The sequence below is a fragment of the Panthera leo genome, chromosome B2 (genome assembly GCF_018350215.1).
Source record: "Panthera leo isolate Ple1 chromosome B2, P.leo_Ple1_pat1.1, whole genome shotgun sequence".
NCBI classification, from domain to species: Eukaryota; Metazoa; Chordata; class Mammalia; order Carnivora; family Felidae; genus Panthera; species Panthera leo.
This window is the reverse complement of record NC_056683.1, coordinates 91307283-91333222: the sequence shown is the minus strand read 5'-3', so window position 1 is coordinate 91333222 and position 25940 is coordinate 91307283. Positions and strand designations below refer to the sequence as shown.

The 25940-nt window shown below is 33.7% G+C and overlaps 1 protein-coding gene and 1 long non-coding RNA gene across 3 annotated transcripts in view; one reads left to right on the top strand and one right to left on the bottom strand.

Annotated features, from left to right (window-relative positions):
• The window catches only part of GRIK2 (glutamate ionotropic receptor kainate type subunit 2), a 651919-nt gene that overhangs the window by 100953 nt on the left and 525026 nt on the right, over window positions 1–25940 (bottom strand). For both annotated transcript variants that reach the window (XM_042939447.1, XM_042939448.1), the window contains exon 14: window positions 25714–25931. In XM_042939447.1, the coding sequence (XP_042795381.1) occupies window positions 25714–25931 (218 nt within the window). The remainder of the gene's footprint in view (window positions 1–25713; window positions 25932–25940) is intronic.
• Window positions 23126–25940, top strand: part of LOC122220220 — a 12888-nt gene continuing 10073 nt past the window's right edge. The window contains exon 1 of the long non-coding RNA XR_006202738.1: window positions 23126–23212. This is a non-coding gene — a long non-coding RNA (uncharacterized LOC122220220). The remainder of the gene's footprint in view (window positions 23213–25940) is intronic.

Below are 25940 nucleotides of genomic sequence, written 5' to 3'. Positions count from 1 at the left end.
CATATTACTTGATTATTAAGCACTGAGTTAACTGGGAAGAGCTGAATGGAGGGTTTTCAAATTAGAGACACTCTTCCTTACTTAGGTTGTACAGATTACCTATTATTAGGATAACTAATTAAAGTAATTTAATTAGTAATTTAAAAGTTTGACTAAAAGCCCTGGAAGTTTTACAGTACTCTCATTATCTACATAATATTCTTACCTTCAGGGGAAATATTGATCAAATTTTTAGGAATAGTTATGTATTATATAATAGAGAATTTCATACTTCTCCTTTTTTATATTATCGGTTAACTAGAACAAATTACTTAGACTCTAATGCTTGTCTAAAGCCCCTTACTATGTTAAAGGACAGGATTGGTATCTTTTTAAATTTTTTTTTTAAAACTTTATTTATTTATTTTGAGAGAGAGAGAGAGACACGGAGAGAGAGGGCAGAGAAAGAGAATCCCAAACAAGCTCTGCACCATCAGCGCTGAGCCCAACATAGGACTAGAACTCACCAACTGTGAGATCATGACCTGAGCTTAGATCAGATGAGTCAGATGCTTAACTGACTGAGCCACCCAGGTGTCCCAAGGGTTTGTATCTTTAACAAAGGAGCTTCTTGAAGCTTTATGGAAGGGCTGTACCAAGTACTTTGAATTCCTCATACTTTAAAGAATAAAGTCTAGGTTTCAAAGTGACATTACTTAGAAAATATTCAGACTGTTAACAACAGACTGAATCAGGATTTCCAGGTCTCTTCACCCCAAAACAGGCATACTTCATGGAAACAGATTCCTCTTCCATGACTAAAAGAACAAGAATTAATTATAGATGAATGAAGGAATTTAATCGTGTCTGTTCAGAATATTGTCGACTTTGTTTTTTATGTTGTTTTCATGGCCTTACATAGAAATTATTTATTTTCCTTCATGAGTATTGCAAACATTCAATTTTGTAGACTTTGGTTTTGTAAATGGAAATGAACATATTTAAATGGTTCTGACTCATTCTGTGAAATTCAGAAACTCTTATTAAGTCCTCTTATTCTTCATGGCAATAAATTATTTGCATAGGTTCTAAAAGAATATATTTTCATTTTTACTAGCAAATAATTGGACAAATCAATTTTGCAATCAAGACATATCTGGAGTGTCACATTTAATAACAATTCTCATTTAATCAGGTATGACAAGCCTATTATTTAAAAATAAGGGTTGGGGTGCCTGGGTGTCTCAGTTGGTTAAGTGGCCAAGTCTTGATTTTGGCTCAGGTCATGATCTAACGGTTCATGAGTTCGAGTCCTGCATCTGTCAGCACAGAGCCTGTTTGGGATTTTTATTCTCTCTCTCTCTCTCTCTTTCTCTCCCCCCCCACCACTTACACTCTCTCTCTCTCAAAATAGATATTTTTTTAAAAAATGAAATAAAAATAAAATAAGAGTTGACTTCATACATGAAAGCTATACCTACAAAACCCTTGTAGGAAAACAGGCCTGTTATTTGGCTTAAAAGTTTTAGCCTTACCAGTAGAAAGGAAAATAACTTCCTCCTAGGGAAAGAAACCTAAAAAAAATTCAGAGAACCTTAGGAATAGAGGAATTTACCTAAACTCATTGACACAGGAGAAATTTGGAGGGAAGTTTTCCTAATTTGGTCAAATAACATCAGGTTTTAAAACTGTGATACAAAGTTACATAGAAAAACTTGCAGTTAAAAGTTAATTCTATGACTTAGCAGCTGGAAAATGATTCCTAGCTTTAGATTTATACAGCAAATTCAAGGAAGCCTACATAGTTAATTAAGACTTTTGCTACACCTATGTAAGTAATCTGGCCTAACTGAAGAGACTAGTGTTTTTGTGATAAAATAATATTTAGAAGCTATGTAGTATAACAAAGGGGGAGACACTCAGAAAATATTGCCCAAGACTTAGAAATGGATAGAAGGATTCCTGGGTGTTCTTCCAGTGGAGGGTTAGATACTGTCTAGTGGATTATCTAGGGATTATCTGATTCTATAAGAGTATGCATTGTCTGATTTTATACTGAGTAAGATATTAAGAACCCTGTAGACATAAACATTATCTTAGACAAAACTGATAGTGGTATAAATAGTTCTTGTCTATAATAATGCAAATTAAGTTTACATGTTAGAGTTACAATGATTAAAACCTATAGAAAAGTTTACTTCAAACATTATATTTTATAAACTATAAGAAATCAACCGATTTTACATATATTAGCAAATTCATTTTTATATTTCCAATTGCTTCAAATTCTTTTTTGAATAAATCTTAAAAATAAAATATTTGATACATGTTCATTTATATTCTCATAAATGTCATATTTTTAACTTTTAAAAAATATTCTTTAGGACTACAATATTTAGGAAAGTGTCTATGTACCCCCAACATTTAATTTTTCTTGATATCTCCTAACAGTTTATCTTGCATGTATATTGCTTATAACACTACTTTCTTTTTTTTTAATTTTTTTAATGTTTATTTATTTTTGAAAGACAGAGACAAAGACAGAGCATGAGCAGTGGAAGAGCAGAGAAAGAGGGAGACACAGAATCCAAAGCAGGCTCCAGGCTCTGAGCTGTCAGCTCAGAGACTGACGCGGGGCTCAAACCCACGAACCGTGAGATCATGACCTGAGCCGAAGTCCGACGCTTAACCGACTGAGCCACCCAGGTGCCCCAACACGACTTCCTATCACAACAATATATATTTTGATAATATCAGGGTCATATTCTCTACATCTAGAAGTCTCCTTCCTCAACCCACAGTGTCATATTCCATCCTGAAAATGTATATAAAATACAAAGTCAGTAGGAGAGCTCATATAGGCAAAAATTGTCACATCCCTTGTAATATAGTGGATGAAAGAACAAAGAAGTATATTAGAACACTGATTGAGTACTGCAATGTGTTTTTCTTTTATAAATATGTAAACAAACTCACTGAGCAAAAGACTTATTCAATGGATAAAATACTGAATTAAGCTCTTCAATGCTTTTACTATTTCACTTGCTTATCTGACTCAGTTAAGTATTAGTTATAAATCATTCATCTCATTCTCTCCTTCACTGAATCAGTTATGTATTGGCAGTTTCTTGAGCACCTATGATATGCCATTCATTACATTATGTGCTCAGGAAAATGAGATGACTAAAACATCCACGTCCTCAAAATGTCTTGTTAGAGGAGTTAGGAGCCAAACAAAAAATTAAAATAGAGTGGATTTAGTAGTGTGCTTATCTTCTTCTACAAATTCCCTTCAGTCTTTTCAAATCCCTATTCATTCTGTCAATCTAAAAATCTATTGGGGCATCACTTCTTTATGGTATTTTTCTAATTCTTCCCCATTCCAGGAATACAAGGTTGTTTTAAAATGCAAAAAAACAATTACTGTAGTACATCTTATCAGCAGAATAAAGGATAAAAGCAACATGACCACCTCAAAGACTCAGAAAAAGCATTTGACAAATCTAGTACCTCATCAAGATAAAAACATTGAAAACTATGAAAAATATATATATAGGCACACATGGTTATGGATTCTGAGAACTCCCATGATCTGCCATCTGCAAGCTGGAGACCCATGAAAGCCAGTGGTATAATTCAGTTTGAGTCTGAAGGTCTGAGAACAAGGGGGGCTGATGATGTAAATCCTAGTCTGAGGTTAAAAGACAAATGTCTCAGCTTGAGCATCTAGGAGGAGATAGAATTCAACCTACCTCTGCCTTTTTTGCTTTATTTGGGCCCCCAACAGATTGGATTATATCCACCCACTGTGGGGAAGGTGATTGCTTCACTCAGTCCCCCAATTCAAATACTAAAATACTAATCTCTTCCCGAAACACCTTCACAGACACACCCAGAAAGAATATGTAACTAGAAATCTGGGCACCCAGTTTCCCAGTCAAGTTGAAACATAAAATTAACTATTGTAGATTGTCTTCATTCTGATATGGGACAGCTATAAAAAAAAAGCTATACCTAATATCACAATAAGAGTGAAAGACAATGTTTTATCCCTAAGATCAGAAACAAGACAAAATGTATACTCTTACCACTTCTAGTTAACATTATACTGGAATTTCTTGTATTGTCAGGGGAATAATGCAAGAAAAAGAAATGAAAGACATTTGGACTGGAAAGGAAGAATTAAAACTATCTCTTTTTTTGAGACATAATCTTATATGAAAAAATTCAAAGCGATCTACTAAAAAACCATTAGAACTAATAAATGAGTTTAGGCAAGTTGCAGTATATCAGATCAATATAAAAAAATCAATTCTATTTCTGCAAACTGGCACTGAACAATCTGAAAATAAAATTATAAAAACAATTCTATTTATACTAGCATTAAAAAGAATAAAATGCACTTATGTAAAAATACATTTTTAAAAGAGGCACAACATTTATATAATAAAACTTTATAACATTTCTGAAATTAAAGACCTAAATAAACGGAAAAGCATTCCATGTTCAAGGATCAGAAGACTTAACACTGTTAAGATAATAATTATTCCCAAATAGATATACAAATTTAACTCAATCTCTATTAATGTTCTACCTGGCTTTTTGCAAATATTGACCAGTTATCCTAAAATGCATATAGAAATACAAGAGGCCCAGAACAGTCAAAACAATCTTAAAAAGAAAAAAAAAAAATAATGGACTCACATTTCCTAATTTCAAAGCTTACTAGAGCATTCAAATTTGTGTGGTATATAGATTAGTGGAATAGACTTAAGATTCCAGAAGTAAATCCTTATGTTTATGAACATTTGGCTTTTCACGAGAGTGTCAAAACTATTCAATGGAGAAAGAATTGTGTTTTGAACAAATGGTGCTGAGACAGCTGGATATTGACATGCAAAGGAGGAAGTTGTCCCTGTTACTCACATCATACACAATAATTAACTCAAGGTGGATCACAGACCTACATGTAAGAGTTAAAATTATAAAGTCCTCAGAAGAAAATGTAGTATTAAATCTTTAGGCTCTTAGGTAAAAAAAAGTCTTCTTAGATGTAATAGTAGTATCACAAGCAACTAAAGAAAAATATTTAAATTAGATTTCATCAAAATTAAAAATTTTTGTGCATCAACGGACATAATTAAGATAGTTGAAAGACAACCCAAGAATGAAAGAAAGCATTTACATAGCATATTTCTGATGAGCTATTTGTACCTAAGAAGTGTAAAGAACTTTTAAAATTCAATAAAAAGATAAATAATCCAATTTAAAATTGAGCAAACAAGCTGACTACATATTTCTCCAAAGATATACAGATGGCCAATGAGCACATATAAAAATGCTCAATATCATTAGTATCAGGGAAACACAAATCAAAACCACAATGAGACACCACTTCATCCTCAACAGAATGGTTATTATCAAAAAGATAAAAAGTGTTGGTGAGGATGTGAAGAAAACTAGAATCCTCTATACACTGTTGATGGTAATGTTAATTCATGCATCCATTTGGAAATCTGTCTAGGAATTCCTCAGTGAGCCAAACATAGAGTTATCATGATTCAGCAATTGTATTTCTAGATACGTACCCAAGAAATATGAAAACATATGTCCATTCAAAAACATGTACATAAATATTCATAGCAGCACTATTTATCATATTCAAAAAGTGTGGTAAGAACATGTAAGATCTCCACTTTTAGCAACTTTAAGTACATATTATAGTACTATTAATTATGATGTTAATTATGTATTCGATTCTTTTAAATGCCTTATATCCACCATGTTAACGAGTGAATAGAAGATGCAGAAGTTTTCCTTCACAGTTCAAGAGTTATAATAACGATACTTTAGAAGACAGTTTCATGTATATACAGAGTACATTTAGAAGTAAATAAAGATTATGGATTTCCAGTTAAAAAGCATTTGAATAACTATGCCCAATAATTTCTCTAGTCACATCACAGTACATTATATTAATATGCTAAGATACACCAAAAGATGTATCCCAACATGGAAAATTAACACAGACATCTTATTGCTGGAGTCTGAGAGAAATTTCTTTTTCTTTTTCTTTTTTTAATTTTAAATTGTTTTTTTTTTGTTTTTATTTTTATTTTTATTTTAGAGAGAAAGAGAGAGGGAGAGAGAGCATGAGCTGGGGAGAGGGGCAGAGGAAGGGTGAGAGAGAGAGAGAGAGAGAGAGAGAGAGAGAGAGAGAATCTCAAGCAGACTCCATGCTCAGCAAGCCTAATATGGGGCTTGATCCAGCGACCCTGGGATCATGATCTAAGCTGAAATCTACAGCTGGACGCTCAACAAACGGAGCCACCTAGGCATCCCTGAGAGAAATTTCTTTTAACTACAAAGATGCTTCAATTGTATTAAAAATAAATCAATGGCCCATGCTTATTAGAATAAAATGCTGCTGCCGAGTTGAAAGGATATAGGCACAACATTGTTTCCACCTGTACAGGATACTCCTTGTAAATTCTCTTTGTCCGGTAAACAGCCATTCTTTGTTTTTGTGGATACTAATTTTGAGAGGCAGAGTATGTTTCCTCATTCTCACTATTGTCTGGACTTCTGTGTTAATTTAGGGGCTACAAATGCTAGAAAATAACTGGGCAAGCAGTGATAAGAGGGGATTATCTGCCAGAGATAGGGGTGGGAGGGAGGCAGGTGATTGAGTAGTCCTCATTTGTCATGGAAATGTTGGGCCCACTAGAAAAGCAGAAGCAGAGTTTCTTCTCTGTTCAGAATGCTAGAAAGCTAGAGACTCTGACAGTAGGAGAACTCTGTAAGAAAAAAAGAAAAAACAAAAACAAAAACAAAACACTTTTGGATACTGAAAATTGGACTACAAACTATGCATGCAATCCTGCTTTCAAGCTGTAGTGGATACAGAGATTTGTTCAACTGGTTTGTGGTCGAGATCAAATCACCATCAAATTCTTCTCACTTAGATTGAGGAAAACCAAAAACCGTTCAAGTAGGATCAATTAATATAGAAAGAAGTGTCATCTTGGTAATTCAAAGAAAAAAACATATTTCTGAAAATGACTTATCAGTAGCGACAGGAGAAAAATGTGGGAACATACTTTTCAGTCCCAATGTGATGTAAGACTAAGATTTATAAAACAGCTGGAAACTCATAAAGTGAAACAGGTTGGGAATTTAAGTTTTTACAATGTGAGATATTAGTGAAAAAAACTAAAACATACTACCATTTTTAATCTTTGGTTATTAAAAATATGGCAACCATTTCTTTTATGAGAATTCTGAGTAGAGTTAACAGTTCAGTAAATTTAAAAAAAAATATGTTTATTTTTGAGAGAGAGAGAGAGAGACAGAACACGAGTTAGGGACGGGCAAAGAGAGAGGGAGGCACAGAATCAGAAGCAGGCTCCAGGCTCTGAGCTGTCAGCACAGAATCCCACATGGGGCTTGAACCCACAAACTGTGGGATTGTGACCTGAGCAGAAGTCAGGCGCTTAACCAACTGAGCCACCCAGGCAACCCTTATAAGTGTCCTCCTTAATACCCATCACGTATTTAGCTCATCCCCCACCTGCCTCCCCTCCATCAATCTTCAGTTTGTTCTCTATAGTTAAAAGTCTTTTATGTTTTGCCTCCCTCTCTTTTCCCCCCTTCCCCTTTGTTCATCTATTTCATTTCTTAATTTCCACACATGAGTGAAATCATATGGTATATTTATTTCTCTGCCTGACTTATTTCGCTTAGCATAATACACTCTAGCTCCATCCACGTCATTGCAAATGGTAAGACATTATTACTTTTAGATGGCTGAGTAATATTCCATTGTACCTATATATCACATCTTCTTTATCCATTCATCAATCGATGGACATTTGGGTTCTTTCCAAATTTGGCTATTGTTGGTAATTCTGCTATAAACATCTAACAATCTTTTTAAATTCTTGGAACATTTGACTCTGATTTCAGGCAACTAATTTCATTGATTATCTTATTACTGTTAAGAGAAACTGTCTGTCAAATTCACTATGCTTTTCCTGAGAATGTTTCTTGATAATGACTTTGTTGTTGTTAAAAATCTTTTTAGGGGCGCCTGGGTGGCTCAGTCGGTTGAGCGTCCGACTTCAGCTCGGGTCATGATCTCACAGTCTGTGAGTTCGAGCCCCGCGTCGGGCTCTGTGCTGACAGCTCAGAGCCCGGGGCCTGTTTCAGATTCTGTGTCTCCCTCTCTCTCTGACCCTCCCCCGTTCATGCTCTGTCTGTCTCTGTCTCAAAAATAAATAAACGTTAAAAAAAATTAAAAAAAAAATCTTTTTATGCAACAAACAGCTTTTCCATTTAGCTCTGCCTCAGTAAGTTGCAATTGCCATTTATGGTGAAATCTGTAACATGCCTTCACCCAGACTTTTATTCTTTACTGTTCCAGTTGTATTTGCTTCTCCATTTCTACTCAATTCTGCTTCAATACTATACCTTCATTTTAAATTTGAAAACTCGCCCATATGTACTTTTTAAACTAGAAAAATAATTTAATTATACTTTGTTTAAAATAATAGTATATATTTCAATTGAATTGCCAGTTAAGGCTTACATAGTTATCATTGTAACTTGTGTCATATGCATAGACTGCTAAACAAACACATTACAATGTTACATCAGTACACAGAAGAAATAATTTGAACTGAATCAATCCATTGCCACCGATATCAATGATGTGTTTATGAGTAATACTACAAATGACACAGGCACTGATCACATGCTCTCTAATACAATATCCAACATGACACAAAATTGAAAACAAATATATAATTTTGTGTTTAATGGGAAAATGTCTTACACTGCCTCAGGTTCAAATTTTCCCAATTAAATCAATTAAAATTAGATAAAATTTAAAATTCTGTTCCAATTACAGAATGAATAAGTAATGGGGGTGAAAAGTACAGCATAGGGAATATAGTCAATGGTGTTGTAATAGTGTTGTGTGGTGGCAGATGGTAGCTGGACTTGGGGAGAGCACGGCATAACGTATGGACTTATCTAGTCACCATGTTGGCCACCTGAAACTAATGTAATATTGTATATCAACTATACTTCAATTTAAAACAAGAAATTTTGTTCCTTGGTTGCACTAGCCACATTTCATGTATTAAGAGACATTCACATTTTAGTAAAAGCCATAACAAAACACAACTCCGGTCCTATTTGTTAGCCTGAGATAGTGAAATTTCTTTGAAGCGTTTTGTAGCGAACTACTGATACGGACACTGTTAAAAGTATTCCCAAATTCAAAGAAAGGAGGTCAGGCAAAACACTCAAGTGTTTCTTTTGAGCTAGTAACAGTAAATCACTGCACACTTATTTTTAAGAGATAGCAGGTATAATAACTTAGGCCTGAGATTTGGAAAGAAACAATGGTTAATAAGGAGGAGTGAGAAGGATGGTAAGGTAGCTATTGCCTGTCTACTGACAACACACATAAAAAGATAAAGGAAGAGTTTAGCTACCATTTTTATTTTCAAAATACAATTAATTTTGTTCTTCTGCCCATAAGAGTTTTACTCTAAGAACTACATCTTTAGGGCACCAGTGTAGAAATAAATGGAAGTGGCAACTTGCAATGATTGGGCCCCGGAGAAAAAGCAGCTCTGAAAGTGAAGCCCAGCAGGCTGATGCCCATGCACAAGCTCCTTCATTATGATGAAGGTTACATCCCATGATCTCAGGACTCCTGTTTTCAAAAAATTACTTCTCAGACACCTTTAAATAAAGATGTCTTTCTGACTTTGGAAGTTACCCTCCTGCTAATGCTAGTTTACTTGACTTCTTTAGAATAAATTTTGCTGGTTTTCTTAAAGTCACCTCTATTATTTTAATTCATAAACATAAATTGCTCTAGTGTTTTCCCTGGATTCCAAGGCAGATCTCTATCAGGAACATCAACATCTTCTTCAACATCATCAACATCATCATCTTCATCATCATCATTGTCATCAAATTTGGGTAGTCCTTTATGAAACATCTTCCTAAAGATTAGGATGTATCAGGTAGATCTAAAAATTGTTATTTTTAGACATGTTCCTTTCTTAGTCATGGCCTCTTAAGTCATTTTCTTCTATTTTGACAATATGGATACCTTGTTGTTGTTGCTGCTGCTGCTGCCGCTGTTGTTGTTGTTTTTGTATTTTATTTTTAAAGAAAGGCAGACTGCCACGTGCAGCACCTCATTTGGATGTGTCTGGGGTCTTGGAAGCTTGACCACCCTATGTTCTCCTACTAATGGACCTTGAGAGCCTGTTTGGAGGTTCTAGCAGGGGAGTGCAGCTGCTCGTTTACCCTCGACCAAAGAAAGTCCTCTTCTATTGGGGAAAGTCGCCCTCGTTTCCTCTTGTACCCAGCACACAGCTTTGGGAGGGGTGCATATGGAGCGGTGAGGGAGAGAGATACCTGCCTAGCCAGTCAGATCAGCTGAATCAACTCCAGGGATCAATGGGGTGACATGTCGCAGCCAGACAGTCTTCACACCCAACAATATGGATTCCTAATTTACTCCACTAAATTATATTTGCTGGAGTTAGGCTGGGTTCTTCTAGTGTTGGAAGAAAAGGCTGATACGATAAAAATATCTGTATGTGAATACCTAAAAAATATGAGCTAACATAGACTCCCCTGACACTAGTGTATCTTGGGCATCCTGGAATAACTGAGGAATGGAATTCCAGACTACATGCATTCAATGTCAACTCTATGTGACAGTACAGCCATGCAAGTGTTCTTTTTCATTTATAGACATGGAAAGACTGAATAAACTACAGCTAATGTAGATAAAGAAAGATATTTCTATAATCATTCTTCTAAATATAAGTTAATATGGCTCAACAGAAAAAGGTTAACAACTACTCCTATATATTTCTATTACAAGATTTTTTTTCTTTTTCACTTGAAGAAAAAATTATATTAAGAAGTCTAAACAGACAACCTTAAAACTATCTCTCTACCAATTTTCCTTCAAGGTTTGATTAAAAGCATTTATTAAATTTAATATATGAAAGCATTAAATTTCTGATAGTTTAATGCAACAAACATTGAAAATCAATATCTCAATTGTTATCTTAGGTATTTAGGATATAAATGATTTCTTTGCTATGCATGTGTGTTTATATACAAACATATTTTGAAAGTTAGATAAAATAAACAATAAAAAGAAGTTTGCAATGACTAGGTGAATGGGTTTGGAAATTAGCAAGTGGCTTTTTGTTTTAGACTTTATCTCAAGAAAAAAATATTTCTGAAAGTATCATGAGCACATTCTTATAACCCTATTTTACTGATAATGAATCTCAGTATATGTGCTGCCAAAGTGAGCATGCTGATAATGAATTTTTAAAGCATATTCCTGAAAAGAGCATCACTACCTGTGTTCAGTGGAAATATGAGATATGTAAAGCTATATACAGGCTAAAAGTCTTTAACACTGAAACAAGAGAAAAACAAAATATAGTGAGAAAATACTGGAGGCTTTTTTTACAGGATATTAGGATTTGTCTTTGTAGGTTGGACTTTGACATTTTTTCCTTTGTTTTCCTAAAATTCTATAGTTATCATGAGTCATATGCATTATTTTTACAAGAGAAAAAGAAACTTGCTAAAATTACAATGGTTAATATTTATGGAGAGGAAGAGCAATTAAAAATGGGAGTTCTTCTTCTATTTAAGCATTAATTCTGAGCATGAATTGTTTGTCAAAGTAAATCTCACACATTAATAAAAAGACCGTTAATTAAAAAACCATTAATAAAAAGATCATTAATTAAAATTGGACATATGGATGGAACTGGATTCATGATGCGTTTATCTTTTCAGCAGTGCAAGAGAGTAATCTAGAATATTTTTTAATAATCTACAATCAAGATTAAATCACAAAGCAAACATAAATGTAATTGATTACCAGCTTTTGGCATTAAGCATAGGTAAACTGGATGTATTTCCAGGAATGCAAGCATTCATTTGGAGGGAAATGGTTTTATCTGCTACAGAGTTTATCAGTTCAACTATTAAGCGCCTTAAAATAAGAATAGCAGTAAGTACACACTGGGAGTTTATTGCATGTTTAGTGCTTTATGTAAACAATCTATAAAACAGGTAATTAAACCCCCAGTTTAGCTATAAAAAGACAGAAGCCCTAGGTTAAGTAAATTCCTAACAAGAGATAGATATATGATTTCATGACACAACCTAGTTTATGCATTTAATCATTTTGTTAAACTGCATTGTATTGATTCAACAATCATTTATATCCACTATTAATGCTACTTTCTAATTATTTGGTCTTTATTTAATTGTTTTTGTAATAAATTATAATGAAGCATAAACTCACAGTGTTCTGAAAGCAGTCAAGGGACCTACAAAGCAAACTAATTTATTGTGTAACCTCTAATTAGTTGTAATTACAATATTTAATAAAGGAAACACCTACCTTTAGAGACAATCAAATCTTTTCACTGAACTCCACTAGTGTTGTGGTATATACAATAGGCTAATGATAATCAAAAGTATTATTCAAATGCTATCAGGAAAAATAAAATTACAATTTATTGCCAGCCCTGAACTATTATTCCACTAAAACAGATTTAATATGGAAACTGGATATAAGAAAAATAAATCATGTAACCATTCATAATTTAATTCCAATTAAGGTAGCATATCTTATTCCTATAGAACACACTCACTCATGCATGTGCATACACGTGCAGACACATTCCCTCATCTGTAAAGTTCTTTACTTATGAAAATGTTAAGGACTCTCTGAACACAGGAGGTCAATGAAAGTGCTTAACAGTATCCATTAGATATTTACAACTCTAGGCACTGTCAAAGTCAATAATATCCCAGCAAAAGAACTTGAATTACTTCAGAATCTGACCTCTTTATGACGAAGTCATTTAGCATTAATGTTTAATCTAGTCAGTATTGCTTTTTGAAAAGCAGTATTTTTGAGGAATCTATTATATTCAGTTTGCAACTATCAACACCTCTAAAATTTATTTTGTCTTTTTTCCGATCTATTGGGGTAGAAAAAGGGTATAAAAAAGAAAGGGTGCTTTATGAGCTGTGTTTGCTATTGGTGAATATGAGTGATGAAGTAATAAGATGATTCACTATCGAAGGGCTGATGATCCTACATTTTGCACACTTCCAAGGGGAGAAAGCAGTTCTATTTTGTCTTTAAATGAAAGTCTATACAGCAAAGATGGAAGCAGTAGTAACAGTAAACCTCATTTTGCTTTATGATATAATGAGAGAACCTACTTAACTACATATAATGTCTTTAATCAGCTCTTAATATCAAAGAACAAAGTGGTATTTTTGCTATTAGGACTTTTGGAAAAGAGATAGGAAAACAAATGAACAAAAGAATGTTCAGCTGACCAAATGTGATAATTAGCTTAAAGTGTATTTGCAACAACAGAAAATAGCACACACACCCCCACCAAAAAAAAAAAAAGAAAAAGACATCATGGTGCATGAAAAAACAAGAACATTAACTGCCAAGGGCATAGGGTATTCTGGATTAAGTACAAGTTTCACAGTATTCACTTTAGCTAATGGATAATCTAAAAGGATAATATGTTTTTGTTGATACTCTAAAGTTTGATTCCCCCCTACAAACACACACACACACACACACACACACACACACACACTAAACATGATTAATAGATCTTTCTTAGCCACAATCCCAATTAAAATAATTTCCTCAAATAATTTACAAAGCAGAGAAACTGGGTGTTTTGTTTGTTTGTACATTTGTTTTAGAAATACCGAATGATGCTTTTATGCTGCAACTTACATAGAAGAGAAGTTTTCATCTTAATTTTTTAACTAACAAATAAAACATTACAAGTTTTAAGTGACAATTTTTATATTTATCTAAGCCTACATTTTTACGTCCAAAAATATGCCTTTCCAAGTCCCTTGCAAATTGTTGCCTAACCGGTGGCTATAAACTCTTACAGTGACAATTATCCATTATGCAGTACTTGACAGGCCAGCTCTACGTTGCTCTATTAACTGACTTTGAGTTTTCTCACTCCCTGTGGGGCCCTCTAGGCTAAGATTGATGAGGTGCAATGTGGTGTTTGAGCTGCCATGCTGACTTGACAAACAGCAAGAGTGGTCCCTGCACAGAGTGGAGGAGGGAGGGCAGAAGAGAGACAGAACCACAGTGTATCCTGGAATGACAACAGCCTCATGCACTTGCCTTTCAAGGCAATTAAAACATTGTTTCTCAGATTTTACACTTCAAACACAAAACTTCTTTCTTCAATTAGAGTCCCAAAGCTTCATTGGTACATATTGAAAATTAGAGAGGGATTAAACTTTTGTCCCTCAGACATTTTAGAGAAGCGGAGATAAAAGTTGCTGCTCTTTCGAAGTTTAAATACACTGAAACTCTAATAACTTCTTACAATTCCCCAAATGGTGTTATCGCTTACTTTTTAACTATTGAATTCACTCTGGCAGAGCTAAGGTAATAAAACCCATCATCGTCTAATTTTCCCAGACAGCTTGATAGAACCAATGTTCTTAGTATAGATAAAGTGTAATGAAGCACTTTCTTTCCCATAGGAAAGTCTTCAACTCATATGCTTTGATGCCAACTAGCCTTCACATCTGCTGTTTCACCATTGATAGCTGTAACTTGGCATGCTAAACTAGTGTCTGATGAAGCAGCTTTACTCAAAGGCACCATTTTATTTCTTGCAATGGGAACATAGTAAAATGGTGTTGGTTTCCTGTAGGCCTTATGCAAATCCCTGTAATAAACATAGGATCAGGCCTCACATACAATAAATTATGTGTTAGTGAGGATGGGGGAGAGAGACAATCTCCCTGGGTGAAAGTAACCCCCTCACTATGCCAATAATTTAAATGTATTATAAAAAATTGGTTTAAATATTAATTTCAAACATGACTAATATCAAAACCATATTAGATACTAATAAAAATATAACAACACTTTTAAAATACCAACTTTGCTTTTTTAAACAAAATTTTGCTATTTAACCTAATGTTAACATTGATCCATTACCTATAACTCATATCTTAAAAGCAATAATGAAGAAAAAAAAGTATTTGGGAGAAAAGAGAAATGGTATGGCTACAAAAATCTTTGCTAAGATATTTCTTTTAGATTTCTAGAAAAGCTGCCTGATGAAAAACAAAGAAACCATCAACTTAGACAGATGAGTATTTCAGTAACAATATTAATCACTAATCTAAACTGACTGGTAGGATACATTGGTGTTCAATCACGTAAAGCTTTCAGGGTTTGTTTCATTAAATATGCAGAGAAATCAAAACAATAAACCAGATTATATGTGAACTTGAATACATGAAACAAAGAATTCAAAATAAAGTTTCTATTTTTTCTATGTAATCATTGAGTCATTACTTAATTAATAACTTGCAAGCAAGTTGGCAAGAACAGTTTTTGGCTTGGAAACTTAAGTATATCTGGTTTTCCATCACCCACATTAGAGCCATGTGTGATGAGTATTTGGTTTCAGTATAGATATGCAGAGAGATAATGAGGAATTCCAAAGGAACACAAAAAAAGATATCAATTAGAATTGCGTAATAATTTGTCCCCACCAGTTAACATAGGTGCATTTTTTCCACAAGGAAGGAGTGACAGTAGTTCACCAAATACTACAGAATAGTCCTGTCAGCTCCGGAAACAAAACTACAGGAGCCCAAATCTCAAACTGTTGTGCAGAATCTAACTCGATATATAATTACGAAGTAAGGTACTTCACTGCTTCTTAATCTGGTCCCAATTATAAACACAAAAGTCACATATATAATAATCCTTCCAAGACTTTAATATGCCTGCTTACTGGTCTCTAATTTCTCCTCCCTCCCGCACAGTGGAAGAACCTGCAATAAGACTTACAAAGAAAAGGTGAATGTATTCACTCCCTAGTTACCACAGAATATATATTTTCTCTACTTTTACTCAGAGACACAACGAAGGTCAGGATTTACTCCACCATAATTCCCCGAGAAAGGAGAAAGCTCTAGCTGTCTTCATCCTGCTACAAGTCAATCCTTATGCCTACCAACTGGGGACTTCCAGGAACAGTGTCAGAAATGATGTAATTAGATTATTCACTCTCAGCAAATCTCTTTTGAACAAAAGATAAATAATTTGAAAGAAGTAAGAGTACATTCAACAGATTTATCATCATTTCATGCTTCTGTCTGATATTTTGTGAATTCTGGGTTTCAGAACAAAAGAATACCCAAACTAATATGAAAGAAATGAAGTAAATGCAATTAGTTATTAAATACAGATGCCAATAATGAAGGGATTATTTATATTTCAGACAGGGTTAATTTAACCCTTCCTGCACACTGGAATCACCAAAAGAAGTTATAAAAAAACTCAGATACCAAGAATCTCACCTCCAAATATTTTTAATTCCTTGGCTTGGAGATGGGTCTGGGCCTCAGTATTCTCTAAGAATCATTCTAATATTCTAATGTGCAAGCAGGTTGAGACTACTGATTTGAACAAAGGGATGTTTTAAGGATTTTTGAAACTTAGTGAACAATATACCCAAATAGGACAAAATAATGACTATCCCTTGAAAAAGAAAAATTGACGTAAAAATCAAGACTATCTTCTTGCTTGTCAGAATAACGTGATCGCCTACCACAGATAAGACCATATTCCTATATGACATCCATGCTGTCCAGTCCCAATGCTTGCAGCCCACCCACATCTACTATTTTGATAGATAAAAGACTGGCCCCATACGCTGAAGTAGTGCTTTAACTGAGGACACGGATAAGTAGTCAGTATCGCTAACTTTATTTATCAACAAATAAAAACTGTTAAGTCATAAAACTTTGATGCCAATATACATGTGCTCATATTAATATTCCAGTTTTAAACTAGTTTCTAGGCACAGAGACTATAGCCCCCATGTGAAACCCAAAGCTGAAATTTGAGATCTAAATTATTGAGGAGAAAAGGGCAGTGTCATTGCTAAGCATAAATTGACTCCAAGTAAAGAAAAATGACTTGAAAGCAAAACTAGGTGGCAAGTTAGTAACACCTGTATAAACGGGACAACTCTTTTACAAGCAAATATGTAAGAAATAATCCCTGTACTTACTGAGGTATGATAATGAATTTCTAATTATTATATTGTCAAAGAATCCCTCCTGGGTAGTGGTGGAAAATAATTAAAATACATATAGTAGTAAATTTGGTATGCAGTGAAAGACATATCCAGTTTCTATCCACATGCAGATAAATAGTTATTGAACCCTTTTTTTGTGATGACCATACTTAACTGGGAATTTACTACATAAACTATGAAAGGCATTTAAAGAATAAGTTCTGGAGATCTAATATACAGCATTGTGATTAAAGTTAGGAATACTGTATTATAAACTTCAAAGTTGCTAACAGACTAGATTTCAATTGTGATAATGATTTGATGGTAGATGTTAGCTAATGCTACAGTGATAATCATACTACAATATATAAATTCATCAAATCAACACATTATACACCTTAAACTTAAACAAGATAAGTCAATTATATCTCAATAAAAAATAAAATGAATTCAAAAGTCATTTTAGATTATCTTTCTCGTCGTTGTAACTATTTTAGGTCAATTTTATGCATATACAAAATGAAACTTTCAAAATATTGTACCACCAATATAGCAAGAGGAAACTAAAGACTCATTTCAGAAAAACCCCTTTGCAATGTGAAAAGTACACTACAGATGCCATTTTGAAAATTTACTTCTGCAATGTATAAATCTTTTCATGGTAAATATATTATACTTTCATTGCTACTGCTGCTTTAAATAAAAACAACAAACAAAAATTATGTTTTTGAGAAATAAAGAATAATATGAAAAATGTCTAATGAATGGTATATGTTTCTAAATCCATTTATTAAGTACATGCAGTAAACTGCCAAATTTTTTTACATTCTATCTCTCAACTCAAAAACTACTTCTGTTCTTCTGGCATTTAAGAAGCAAAACTCACTCAAGCTTTTGAAAAATCATTGCAGGCATGCCACACAAGCAATTCAGGCTTAAAAACCTATACTGCCATCCCAGCATAATTTAATTTTAGAAGACCATTGAACTGATAAGCTCAGAATAAGCAGCAGATTATAAAGAACATGTTATAACTATATCTGCCCCAGTGGCTTAAAGCAAATGTTTTAGAAATTTAATATGATCAAACAGTTGGGGTCATGTGGGTGAGCCAAAATGACTAATGCACTTAATTCTTCTGAGTAATGATGGTTATGCCATCATATCTTTAGCTATTACTTTTATTGTTGATACTACGAGTCCCTTGGTTATTGCTTTCATAATTAATAAGTCACTTAACCTCTCCATGGCCCAGTTTCCTCATCTGTTAAATGAGCATAATGATAATTGCTTCCTACCTTCCTCAGGGGTTGCAGTAAAGATTAATGAGTTGGCATTTAGAAAGTACTTTGAGTTCTCCTAAAGAGGGAGACTATGCACAAAGAAAAATAAAACAAAATCCTCTGTGGCTAAGTACCAAAACATAAAACTTTTCCTCCAGATGGATTAATCCACTTGCTTATATTCCTAACACTACAACCTATACTTCCAAATAAACTGACTTTTAACCAAAAGTTAAAAATGGAAATGCCATAGAGAGCTACATATTTTGAAAAAAAAAAACTTTTTTAGTTCTACAGATTAGCAAAATTTGAAAATAATCACACAATCTACCTAAAACTCTCTGTCATAGGTTTTCCATCAATGGATGGTATAGTCATTGTGCCATGGGATAACTGTACAGAATTAGGTAAAAGAAGTGAGTTGGTACCATAAAGAGAACCTAAATATGAAACACTAATTTAGGGTCACATACTAAATTACAATGAAATCATTAGAGAGAAAATTGGGAAATAGGAATCAATGAAAATAGGGGGAAATAATATTTTTAAAGTGTGCCTTGTAGTAAGTTAAAAGATTGAAATGCAGTAATAATCTTTTGGACTTGGCCAAAGAAATGTCTACACAAAATGACAAAATATTCAAGGAATCAGCTAGTTACTTCCAGCTACATGGGATAAGGTAGTACAAGAAAGAGATCACTCATCAGAAGAACAACAAAGAGAAGGAGGAGAGGGAAGAAATAATTTAAAAGAACTGGGCTGTTTGCAACCAGTACTTAGAGGTGATATTGTAGAGTTAGAATTTGCATGGTTGGGTAATTTTAAGCATTCCTAGTCTTCAGTGTCTCAAGTCAGTAAAAGTTCTCCGAATTGTTCCAACATGGCACCATTTCGTAACTAAAGAACAAATTATGCACGTTGCTCGAGGTACTTCGTTCAGCCCTCTGAAGAAGTTAAGGCAATGCCTTGTAGATTTTCTCCTCCAGCAAAGAGCTTCTATTCCAAAGTAACAATTAGTTTAGAGAGAGGCACATTTGAAAAAGAACTGTCCCTGTGGTTTTAGATTATAAATGGACTCACTTGGATACATTTGAAGGCCACAAATGTTTAGCCAAAATGGTATTGGCAAAAGCACTGTCACCCTGGTGTAAGAGAAAGAGTCTGTTCAAAATGTACTAAAGTCTCTGGCCTTCCAAGTTTCTAGAAATAGGACTGCTGACTTGTAAGCTAAATAAAGGTTTATGTTACATGCCACTAAGAGATTTTTGCTGTTTGTCAAGCAACATCATTGTGGCAGTCGATAACTAATAAAGCCCAAACCATATGCAAAGCCTGTGCAGGGAACTAGAGATTCAAACGTGAATGATATAGGTTCATTCCCTGCTATGCAGTGTGGTATAGAAACACAGGAACCAAGAAGACAGCTTGGGTTGAAAATTCAATAAGGACCGAAGTAAAAGGTGCTCAGAGAATATAAAGGAGTACCTTACCCAAACTGAGTAGAACAGGTAGGGGAAGGATCGTGAAAATTTGATAAGTGAGGCATGAATTAGTATCTAAGGAATAAAGAGAATATAACCAATTTGGTTATAAGAAGGGACAGGGATGGGAAAAAAATGTGTAACAGGCATTGGAGAAGGAGGTGCATCATTTACTTGTGACAAACCTGGGAGTAGCTGCAAGTGTGAGAGCAAGTGGCTATAAAAGAAGCCAGACCATGATGATGAGGCAAACAAAGGCAAGAAAAATGTAACATAAATTAAATCTCCTTACAGCTTGCAGCCCACTCACACTTACCTGAAACATGTAGAGCGTGACCCTCCTCAAAGAACTCATGGCTGCCCTACTTCATGTTTTTGTTTTATTGAAGACCAGAAGTAACCTAATCTTAACAAGAGCTAGCCCCTCAAGGTTCTGAAAGCCTTGCTTTCAAATTCCTTAGAGACTTATACTATCCCTAACTCCCTCTAACTTAAAAGTATATAATCAACCCCAGGGCAGCTCTTTCTGCCCATGGGTCCTGTCCCCATATTTAATAAAATCATCTTTTTGCACCAAAGACGTCTCAAGGATTCCTTTTTCACCATTCGCTCAAGACTCTCAACAATGAGGTGTCTACAAACACACTGAGGAGCCAGGTTTATACCCTAAAGCAAAGGGGAGAGGGCAATTTTGGAGGACTTTAAGTCATTCTGGTAGCAGCATAGAGAACAATACAGACAAAATTGGGAGAAAGAAAAGTTAAATGGTTACTACAAAACCCTAGACAGAGATGACACTAGTTTTCATAACCAGGACAGTAAACAGTAAACAGTAAACTGTAAAGGAAACAGTAAAGGAAATAGATATATAGGAGATAGAATGGACAGGTGCAGGCAGTGCTTGGAGATATAGGAAATATGTTTAAGATTTAACACAGTTCTTACCACATAAGAGATGACAGTAATTATTTCTTGAATAAAAATTTGATATCTTACAAATGAACATGTAATTGAGAACATAAGGTGAATGGCAATACTGCCTAAAATAAGACATCTTGGTCATTAGGTTAAAAAAAAGTTAAAGTTAAGGATAAATATTTTTTATATTAAATATTTTTATAGTTCCCTTTACCTATGGTTTGCAATAAATTCCCCAAAGAATTGTTAAATGCACCTCAATATACCGTTTCAAACTACACAGTCTAGAAAAGAGCTCTCATAGTTTCTTTTTATTTCACTTACCAAATTACATCCTCTTCATGACAATAATTATCAGAAGACTGAAGCAATTTCAATTAGATAAACATGATGTGATCTCTTCTTAAGTCTATTTCAAAATCATTTATCCTACTGTGGGCCATAGAGACATAATTTACTTGACTATGTTTAAAATCATCCTAAATTCTGAATATTTTTAATTAGCCATGTATTTTAGTGATGCTAATATATAGCCTCCATCAAGCATTTACTAGATGGTTAGCAAACGTGTACAGCTTTCATTTAATATTCAAATAATACTTTCAGAATGGTCCTGTTAGTCATTCCAATGTAGAAATGAGGCGTCAGAGGTTTACAAGTAATAGTATCTTACCTAAATACAGCCAATATGTGGTGGAGCCAGGAATCAAGCCCCAGTTTCTCTGATTTCAGGTTTTTTTTTTCATTCATAACAACTATTCTGAATTTTAGATTTTATTTTCAGAAGCATTAGGTGATATGCATTGTATGTTTGATACTATTTAAATTTCTTACAATATATGGCAGAACTTTTTAAAATAACCATAAAAAAGTATCTCCTTTGATACCATCTTTTTTGGAAGGACAGACTGTATTTGTATACATAGCAAGCTTGAGATTTCAGGTAGACCAAACCCAGAGAGAGAATTGTCAGGAATTGGAAAACCTGAGTCATGCGTTGCATAGAAGCAAAGTGATTCAGCACCACTTTGTAAAACATAGGACTCACTTTGAAAATACAGGGATTCTCAAAAGAAACCATAACACCTACAGGCTCTCACTGAGTTATTTTTGAACATGTAATCTATATGTATTCATTCTCCTAATCTTTATACTTCGGGAGAAAAGAATGTGCTTGTTGCTTAGTAACATTCTGTGTAGTGTTCCGCTCTGGGGTGAGATTTCAGTTGTACTACACCAAGTCCCCAGATTCCGAGAAGGAGGTTTTGACAACTCCTTTATTGTTTTTCAATGAAATCCCTGGGCCTTCAGCTATTTTATCATTAAAATATGATTAAGAATATATATTGGTGATGTCATACAGTTTTCTGCTGTTTATAAAGAATAACTCTGAAGAACTGCCATCTGCTCAATTTTGAGTTACTTTACCAGTCATGACTTTACATTTATCCCTGGGAAGAATGCGCATGGAGTGTAATGGATATAAAAGAAGAGAAGAAAGAACTCTTCTTGAAGACAATATACACGTAAGCTCAATAAACAAAGTCAAGCATGTTCTTTGGAAAAAGGATTATTTAATATTATAGAATGGCATAACTCTGTGTTTTTGCAATACTGAGGACTTACCCCTTTAAGGTCAGGTATCTTGAGCCAGCTCTTCTTGCTTGTGGTAACAAAATTATACCATTCTTTAAAATAATTTTCTGGAACTGAGCATTCCAGAACAATTAACTAACAGCAGGGTCTTGTTAAATTTGTAAAAACAAGATGGAAATTCCTTTAGAAATCAATGCCTTAAGGGTGCTTCCTAGAGTGTTTGTATGCATTGCTGTTAATTAAGAAATAAAAGAATGGTATCAAATGTAAATAGAATACACACACTAGTCCCTGGTTCATTGTGAAGTTGCAAAATGAGCATGCAATTACTTTAATTCCAGATTGTTAAGGAATATATATATTTTTAAATTTTACACCCATGGCTGGTATAAGTGTATAATTTAACAAACTAAAATATGAAGTTGAAATTAGTATCATTTAGGGGTACACTAAAATAACTAAAGAGAAGTCAATATTTAATGTATTCTTTTAAATTCTAATTTTTTTCTAATTTTAAAGTAAGAATTCAGCATCTGATAAAGTTATCAACATAAGGTAATTGTCAACTTAGTGATTATCACTGTGTGGTTTTTACTGTGACTAGTATGGATTCCAGAAGGCCTTAATTCTACAGAAAGAATGTCTGTGCTGTTGGAAACAGAAAATTGTTCTATGCCAATTTTCTCTTGGTGCTAGAGGTACCCTTGCATGCGAGAGAGAAAACAAGGACTGAAAGAGTAAGAAGAAAAGTCAATAGCAAAGAAAAGTGAAGGTAGGCAAAAAAAAAAAAAGAAACTAATACTGCATAATTTACCTAAAAAAATTAAAATTAAAAAAATTATTTAATAATTTTTAAAAAGAAAGAGAAAATTGAAAAGACTGAAAAGACAAAATAAAGGGGGAGAGAATAAGCTGAAAGATAAGAAAAAAATAATTTTTTTAAGTTGATTTTCTAGAGATAAACCTTGCTCATGGTATAAAAGAAATTTGAAACAAGATATTTGAGTCTTCTGGAATATAAAAAATAAAATGAAAACTCTGATGTATTTTTGAAACAGAAATAGTAACTTCTGATGTCAATCAAATCACTTGGTTTAGATACTTGGTGTTTTTTAACAAACTCTATTCAAAAATCTCTTGAATACTATAATAATTTTAATGCATCCCACATTCATTCCCTACAAAGTTACTGACACATACAATGTGCATTTAGCATTTCAACAGATGATTTTCTTTTCTAAAAAAAACCAAAAATAAAACAAAAAAACAAAAACAAAAACAAAAAACAAAACAAAAAAATGCTATATAAGAAAAGCTATCTTTATTAATTCTGAATATTCAATGGGGAAAATTGATCAGTTGTAATTAATATAGTCAAATGGCACTTACTGATCATAATATTTTGCTCATTTTTGGTTACTCAACAAATTTGATTAAATAATAATGATTTTCCAAATAAATGTAAAATACACATTTTAAGCTTTCATCTAGCCATATGAGATATTCACTCTGAAAATAATTACATTTTAAGAATTATACAGATTTGACTAAACAATCAATCTATCTCATTCTTTGGATATTTATGTCCTCCAGAACTCTAGAAAAAGAGATGATTTAGTTTTGTGAGAATTTTTACAACAAAAATTATATAATTTTTGGCAAAGTTTGTGTTTTAAGTAGCATAAAACCCAGTTCCATGATTGTTGATATAGTCATCCAACTAAACTATGATCTCCTTAAAAGTGAGAAATAGATGTTATTTGCTCTAGAAGACCAATATGTAATGAAATTTCTGGTACTCAACAGGTACGTGATGAATGTTTGATGAGAGAATTTATTTTATAGTTTGATTCAACTATTTAAAAAAGTTACCACTTCTGCATACTTAAACTTCCTATTACATTTGTATGAACAGTGAAGGAAAATACCAATGCTTAAAATTTTGCCTGACATACAAGGAATTTAAAAAGACTTAGTACACTTAGTATAAGTCATACAGAGAAAGACAGATACCACATGTTTTCACTCTTATGTGGATCCTGAGAAACTCAACAGAAGACCATGGGGGAGGGGAAGAAAAAAAACAAAGGTTAGAGAGGGAGGGAGCCAAAACATAAGAGACTCTTAAAAACTGAGAACAAACTGAGGGTTGATGGGGGATGGGAGGGAGGAGAGGGTGGGTGAGGGGCATTGAGGAGGGCACCTGTTGGGATGAGCACTGGGTGTTGTACGGAAACCAATTTGACAATAAATTGCATATTAAAACAACAACAACAATAACAACATCAAAACAAAACAAAAAGACTTGGTACAATATAAAAGAAATTACAGAGTGATATTGACTCCCTGAAGTGAAATCACCCGATTTAGAGTATAGTATTTTGGCCCAATGAGATCAGCTGGAGTAAGAAGAAAGGGAAAATAAAGAGGGTAAGATACTCTATACGCCTGGAACCTGGTTCAAGCACTTTCCATTCAAGTGTTCCACAGGGCTGTCCCTCTGGAAACCATTATGAGTTCAGTGTTATAGCTCATTTTCAAACTCTGTACCTTACAGAACATTAGATGAATGTGCATCAACAAGAATTGTTTTGGCTTATTTCTATCATTTATTTTCCTTCTTTTTCTGTAGGCTTGTAAACAAGCCTTGTTTCACCTTAACAGAAAGAAATGTGTATATAAGAATATTATGTATGTATGTAATCATTCTATTCCTCTGGAACAGCTAAGCCTGGTAGAGTCTGAATCTAATACTATTTAATATATATTAACAAATATATATTAATATATAATCAATACATTGTGTTAATATATTCATTACATTAGGCATATATTGATATATATTATATATTAACTATATTATATTAATGTAATTAATATACTAATATATTAATATATACTAATAAATGTACAGACATTTACACTCAAAGATAAAAACTTGTTGAGGAAAAAAAAATGTTGCCGTGGGCAGAATTGCTTTCGAACAAAAAGGGAATACTTGCAAAGCAAGAACTCCTTGCCATTTGCAAGTATTAAAATGTTTTGCCTTAATGACCGTGTATTTAGTTGTACACATACCCCTCCACCCCCTGAGGATTCCTGATTATTTTTTACTATTGATTATTATTGATTGTTGATTATTGAGGATTATTGACTATTGATTATTCTTCACAAATTACAGTGTTGCTACATCCTTACATCCATTAAGAGAGGGAGATTTGTTTGCACTCTATCATTTTAATATGTAAATTGTAGACAATCAGTAGGACTTACCTTGAAAAAAGTCATGGTTGCACCATCCTCCACCGCACCATACTCTATCTTGGTTTGTTTAGCTAAATCATCAGCAGAGTCAATAGGGGATTCCATGCGCTCCACTGTCAGAAAGGCGGCTAAGTTAGCAGTATACGAAGAAATGATGATAAGTGTGAAAAACCACCAAATGCCTCCCACTATCCTGGTGGAGAGCGCTTTGGGCATGAGCTCAGAACCTAACAGAG